Genomic DNA, 7,418 nt, shown 5'->3' with positions numbered 1-7,418 from the left:
TTGAAAATATATGGAAAGCATCATGCAACCAAGATGCTAAAAAACGGAGTTGAATGTGCACACATCTAGTAAACCTTCAGACTTGACCTTGAGATCGTCACACTTCACAGATTAAAAAAAAACTTTTTCCACATATGGTGACATATAACGATTCAATACTGTGCATTCTGAATATTATTATGAACTCTTTCCTGCTTGTTATAATTATATACAAAATTAACCATTCCAGTAAAATTAATTGAGTAAAATTGCACAGGATGCAAAAATCTACAGGGGTCGGTAAGACGCTCACCAGGGATGCATTTCTTCAATCAAAAATAAAACAGTAATAATGTGAAATATTATTATAAGTGCAAATAGCCCGACTTGTTGGCAGAGGTTATTTACACTAACCCCGCCCACCAATGTGTGATTAGGCTAGTGAAAACTATAAGATGATTCGAAACTATAAGACGATCAAACAATGGCTCCCCTAGCGTAGATGATAAATCACGTCATGGTCTTTTTGCCGTGATCAACCCGGGTTGAAATCTGTCTTTGGCAAAAGTTTTTTTTCCTCACTTTTCAAATCTCATCTCACATCGAAAAGGCATTTATTTTCAATTAAAATGAAGGAAATAATCCAAAAGTTGAAAATAAAGTATCAGGTAGGGTTAAGGTAAGTGTATGAAGGGCTTTTTTGTCCCAGTAAGGTGGCATCCATTTAATAATTAGAATTAAAATCATTATTTACACTCAAAACGTTACTACTGGATACTGTTTTATAATGTACTACAATGCTGAGGTGCAGATAATTGCCACTATTTGCAATAAGTAATATAAATATCAAAAAATCCTGCTATTTTAACATAGTGAATATAGAATCCATAGTTATTTGCACTTAGTGTAAATAGCATATCGCTAAAAAAAAACCTGCTATTTTCACTAAGTGTAAATAGAATCCATTGCTATTCTCACTTAGTGTAAACTGCATCTATCACTAAGAAAATATGCTATTTTCACAGTGTAAATAGCATCTAATTGCATTAAATAGCATATTTTCTTAGTGACTGATGCAGTTAAATAGCCTCTATTTACACTTTAGATGCTATTTACACTAAGTGAAAATAGCAATGGATTCTATTTACACCAAGTGAAATTAGTAGTATTTTTAGTGATTCTATAGATTCTACTTACACTATGTTAAGTCTGGCTCACACTACAGGATTTTTAAAATCCTAACTGATTATGAAATCTGGTTTCAGTGGTCGTCCATTGGCTGTTGTGAAAGTACTGATGTAATCATATAACCGTGATCATCCCAATTTAAAATCCTAAATATCAAACATATTTGATATTAATCAGGGTGGCCTCGATTTGTGTACGAGCAGATCGGGAGGTGCAAGATTCGATCTGTGAACGCCTCACATTACCAGATAATCTGAGCCGAACATCGGGACGGATCGAGGTGCTCGACAAGATTTTTGCTCCGATTCTCCAGAGGGGAAAAACGAGGCAAAATCGGGCTAAAAATCCTGTAGTGTGAGCCAGGCTTTAAAGTAGCAGGATTTTCTGCTATTTATACTACTTACTGCAAATAGTGGTAGTTATTTGCACCTCAGTATTGTAGCACATTATAAATAAGTATGCAATAATAACACACTGACTGTAAATTATAATTTTAATTCAAATTATTAAATGGATGCCACCTTACTGGGACAATAAATCCCTTTCTACACCTACCCTAACCATATCCAATACTTTATTCTCAACTTTTTGATTATTTCCTTTATTTTTATTGAAAATAAATGCCTTTCTGATGTCATATGAGATTTGAAAAGGGAGAAAAAGAAGTTTGACAAAAGGCAGGTTCGAACCCGGTTGATCGTGTCAAAAAGACCATGCTACACTCTTTACCATCTACGCCACTGGAGCTGACAATTGACAACCGTCATTTGACTAGCTCAATCACACGCTGGTGGCTGGAGTTAATATAGTTAGCCTCTGCCAACAAGGTGGGCTGTTTGCACTTAGTGTAAATAGAATCTATCACTAAGAAAATATGCTATTTTTACTTAATGTAAATAGCATCTAATTTGCACTTAGTGCAAATAGCCACTGCCGTAAAAATTGTTTTTATTTTCAGTGTCACTTGATCCTTCATAAATCATTCTAACATGCAGATTTGCTGCTTAAGAAACATTTCTTACAATTAATAATAATAATTATCAGTAATTCATATTTTTGTGGAAACGGATGTATTTTTTCAAGAACAGCATTAATTTGAAAAAATAATCTTTTTGTAACATTATAAATGTCTTTCCTGTCACTTTTGATCAATTTAATGCATCCTTGCTGAATAAAAATCTTACCGACCCAACACTACTTCGGTAGTGTAAATTATTTGTCAATGTGCAGTTTTTGTGCAGACATTACCAGTGCATTAAATTCCTGTTTAAACACTGATCGCATCGTACTGATGTTCCTTCCATTTCTAAAGCTTGGAGATAGAGGCGTATAAGCTTTCCCATGATGCTCTAGTCTAGCGCAAGAAGCGAATGCTCATCTTGTGGTCAATGTTGACCTTCTCCAGAGACTAAGACAAAACAACAGACAGGTTGAAAAAGAATTAATAGCAGTCATATTCAATCGATATTACAATAGCTGCTTTAATCAAACCCTGATGTTTTAGGCGATACCTTACGAAACTCCTCAAACGATATCGCATCATCACGATCTAGATCCGCTTCCTGTATAGTGCGGTCTGCTATGCTCTCCAGCTGCTCCTCTGTCACCTGCATTCCCAGCATGGCTCGGAGAACCTGTCAATCAGTTCGCTGTCAGTCTTATTCAGGTTGTGAGAAAACAGCTGAAAACATGACAGAAGCAGCTAGTGACCTTTAAAAGCTCATCTCTTGAAATCTTGCCATCCTTGTCTTGGTCGTACAACTGAAACGCAACTACAGGAATGAAGAACCAGGCGAGAAGGAAGAAGATTATTTAAACTGAAATCAATATCTCAAGTCACTTTATTTGGTGAACAGCCATGTAATAAGCAGGATACTGTTCAGTCAGTCAGTCATTATCATGAAATAAACCCTTTCAGGCTGTCTATTCAAGTGATAATGGCCGTCTGAATGTACATTATCTCTACAGTAACATCACCCATATTACATTATTGAGACTGAGATGATGTGGTTAATCTACCAAGCAAAAGCAAACATACATTTGAGTTTGTTGCTCCTGCTATTAATGGGCTCGGGAGAATTGGGCTCTTTGGGTCGGTCCTTGTCAACAGGCCGGAAATGAGCCAGGATCTTCACGAATGTGTGGAAGTCCACCGTTTCCTTCCTGAGATCAGCATAATTGTTTATAACTTCAAGACACAAGGACCGTTTAAGATTTTGGTTATTAAAAAATAATAAACAAATTTCCTGATCATTGCAGGTTATTATAGTAAAAAAAAACACTCTATTAGACTGAAAAGACTGTATGACCAAAATACAAATCGACTAACCACCATGAGTCATTTAGGGGTGGGCTTATCTGAAATAAATTATACGACAACAATAGGTTGGCATGGAAAAACATTAGACAGTTCAGGACTTGTGCTAGTTTTTTATGTTAGAATCCAATGTTCAAGAATCCAGTGTGAACATCAATTATTTTCACTCTCCTAATATCTGTAGCTCATGCCAAGATTCATTACCCGGGGGGAGAAGAAGGCACCTATTATTCTGTCTCCTATGGGGTTCATTGCCAGCTCCTTTATAGCTCCAAAATCCTGGGGACTTAGTGAGAATGAGACAAGACGAATGGGTCAGTATTTATGCGATTACAAAAGCCACCTGCCATGAATAAAACATCAGTCTCACCAGAGATAACCACGTCCTTCTTTATCCAGAGCTTTGAAGCGATCATGGAGACGAATAATGTGGGCAGGCGAGACTGGAAAAGAGAAATCACATTAATTATGAAAATGTTTCACTGAAAATCATGACTCAGCAAATCGCCTAACTCAGCAAAGCCCAAAAACAATTTAACTATTTCTAGAACCAGCTTCACTGAAACTCACTCAGGTGTTCGACATACACACATACCTGTACTTTCTGTGCAATTGTATTTGAGTAACATTGTTTTGCAACTGGAAAGTAAATTCTCATAAACTAAACAACACCTGTCACTGTCAGTCTAGGACAGTTCGCTCATACAAACCGAATTTGTACCACATTTGACATGCTTTTATCTTAGTTACAAATAAAAATGGCAACAAACGTGCAGGGAAATGTTATTTTATATCGTTGTTTACCCGACAACAGCAATAACTAGCCAGTAACAAAGCACAATTGTGTCAAATGTTACTCACAGCCAGTTTCCCGCATCAACACCTCGACGTTTGGGATTTTTAATAGGGTGGAGTTCGTCGAACCCATTTTATATAGTTCTGTATCGACAGCTTTTAAACATTTAGCCCATTTCCAGAGAACGTGCTAGCAAAAAATGATAAAAACTAAGGAGTCGCTTAAAAAATATGATTTTAAACGCTGGAAAATGTTAACGGAATCACACACACGCCGTTGCTTTTCCCTGCGCTTGCTAGAAATAATACCCGCTCTGTTTACACAGATATACAACGCCCACCACATTAATGAAATCTGATTCTTTTGAGCCGAATCCTTTTAGTGACTCCACAAAATCCGTCTGAGCGGTTGAATGATTCGTTTATGAATAGCACTGATTCGGCGAAGCGTCTCTTGTAATGAACCGAGAACCGTACTGTACTTTCCAAAAATGTTAAAAATAAAACCTACTTATGAGATAGCTTTTGTAGACATGAAAATTAATTTTAGATTAATGTTTCAGAACTGAATCTTTGTTGCGATTGAACTCGAGCACATATGCAATAAACATACTTGAAGATAAAACTAAAAACGTAATAAACAGAAATATGTGTCTACATTAATGCGGGATTTTGCTATTTCGGATACAACGTGATGACGCAATCACGTAGGCTACAGCATAAAATGAATCATTGAACCGGTTCGGTAAAATTGTTCAAAAGAACCGATCAGCTGAAATGAGTCGGACTTCCCATCACAACACACAATGGCGCTCGTATGTATGTATATTTACGTATTTGTTCATAATAGTCGTATTTAATCTATAACTAATAGTTTTGTTTTTGTTCATGCCAAGTGATCGGTACATTTTGCAATACTTCACAATGTATTTTATTTATTTATTTTTTTCATTTGATCTATTTTTTTTTTACTTCACGACGCATATTATTTATCAGATTTTTTTTACACCAAGAACATGCAATAAAAACAGTTTGTCTCCTCCGCGCATTAATAAACATTTTTTTGTAGACAGAATGCATTTGGTAAAGTTTGGTATGCATACACTGGATGGCGCCGGAGTCTTTCACATCAAATTTAACTTTTATCTACTCTGGTCAACTGTCTGTACATTTGCCTGCTTATGTAAGATATTAATATATTGCAATAAGATGTTTCTCCAAAGCCATTTATTTCGTTCAGTCGTTGCATCTTTAAAATAATTTTAAGCAACGCTGTTAAGGGAAAGCTGGGAAAGTTTGGCGTCTGTTGCTGAATACTTACTTTAAAGGCAAATTGCTGAGGGAAATCTACAGAAGATAAGGATTCAAGATAAAAACACTTGCTGGTACATAAAAGTATCAAAATAGTTACCGCACTACTATTAAAAAACATATACAAATTGGTGTCAGACAAGGAAAACCTAAATATCATCAGAATTATAGTATGATCCAACTATTTTTCAATTCAGTTCAAATTTATAGCACTTTTCACAATACATATCGTTGCAAAGCAACTTTACAACAAATTAAACTTTTTACAATATATTTAGTAGTAGCTTACTAGTGGTGACTATGTATTTTACTTGTCAAAGATTTAGAAAATTTCATATCCGAATACAAATGCTTCAAAGTAATGGCATGTGTGGACAAGAAACTCTGTTACCTGCCATCACCAAAAAAAAAAAAAAAGAAAAATGGCAAACACATTTTGTACCAGTTACTGTAACGCAAGCGTAAAAATACATTCATTTCCAAGTAGGTCGGGATGTGGGCTTAAAAGATAAACATGCAAAGATCATGTTGGTCATGATTACACAGGTTTTTGCGGCTTTTCTCATGTCTTATGAACTAGAGAAATATTTGAAACTCAATCTAAAAGAAAGAAAGAAAGAGAACAAAAACCAATTAAAGCACAATCACAAACCCACCCAGAATTTCTGGCAGTAATGCACAAAATTATGTCCTCAAACACAAATACTTACATATTAAACACCAGGAAAAGTTTTGCCCTGAAGAAACGTACAATAATAGTTTTGAAGCAGTCTATTCATACTACTACTAGAATGAGAGAGAGTTTTATACCACTTGGCGTGCTTCTATTTCCATGCTTACTAAGATTTTTTATTGCTCTGATAATGAGTTTTGACATGGTTTCAGCAAAACAAGACTAGTTGGGAGGTCTTAAAAAAGGAGAAATTTAAAGTTGCAATGGCTCGCAAATTTTCACAATGAATTTCATATATCTTTGTTCTGCGGTGTGACTTTAATTTTGATTTTATTACATTTGCACACTCCCAATATATTTTAAAAGGTCATGATTGCTTTGCTTCAGGTAAAACTGTGAAGTTGGCGGTTGTGAAGTTCTCTGTGAGCTGAACATACATTCATTGCAGCCCTGGTGGACTTAATTAAGAACACATTCCCATTGCAAGCCATTATTATCACTAGTTACATGTGATTAGAGGCCTAATTTTAATAAACACCGGAGAGTAACTGTCTACTGGATTTTTTTTTCCAATGGGAATTTGTAAACAGAGATTTACATACCAAACAAGGTGACTAAAGTTAACTAAAATCGTTTAATTCAAATAAATTAAGCATTGAAACTGAAATAAAATACAATTTTAAGGAAACATTTCTCATTTTCATACACGCTCTTAAAAATAAAGGTGCTTCACGATGCCATAGAAGAACCTTTTTTGTCTAAATGGTTCCATAAAGAACCTTGAGCATCTGAAGAACCTTTCTGTTTCACAAAAGGTTCTTTGTAGCGAAAGAAGGCCCTTCAGATTATATTAAGGTAAGAAATAGATGGTTCTTTAAAGAACCTTTGACTGAATGGTTCTTTGTGGAACCAACAATGGTTCTTCTACGGCATCGATGTGGAGAACCTTTTAAAGCACCTTTATTTTTAGGAGTGTAGTTTAACCTGACACTCTAAAATGACTGTAAATTACATAAAAATGACTTACATATATATTAAGTCGCTTTGGATAAAAGCGTCTGCTAAATGTCTAAATGTAAATGTGAATCAAAGACATTTAAAAGCAAAAACACAACAATATTACTTACATTTTAATAATATTAGTGTCTCAATTAC

At 35.1% G+C, this 7,418-nt stretch overlaps 1 protein-coding gene across 1 annotated transcript; it reads right to left on the bottom strand.

The window, feature by feature from the left end:
- Positions 1-1,784: 1,784 nt before the first annotated feature.
- Positions 1,785-4,638, bottom strand: chp2 (calcineurin-like EF-hand protein 2). Its single transcript, XM_051128560.1, has 7 exons — positions 4,346-4,638; positions 3,855-3,927; positions 3,689-3,770; positions 3,206-3,326; positions 2,878-2,939; positions 2,679-2,801; positions 1,785-2,575 (listed from the first exon to the last, which is right to left on the bottom strand). The coding sequence occupies exons 1-7, from the start codon at positions 4,410-4,412 to the stop codon at positions 2,522-2,524; spliced, it is 582 nt and encodes a 193-aa protein (XP_050984517.1). The 5' UTR covers positions 4,413-4,638; the 3' UTR covers positions 1,785-2,521.
- Between the last annotated feature and the right edge of the window lie 2,780 nt (positions 4,639-7,418).

Source organism: Labeo rohita, chromosome 15, assembly GCF_022985175.1.
Source record: "Labeo rohita strain BAU-BD-2019 chromosome 15, IGBB_LRoh.1.0, whole genome shotgun sequence".
NCBI lineage: Eukaryota > Metazoa > Chordata > Actinopteri > Cypriniformes > Cyprinidae > Labeo > Labeo rohita.
The sequence above is the reverse complement of the archived record's forward strand: the minus strand, read 5'-3'. Positions and strand labels throughout refer to the sequence as shown.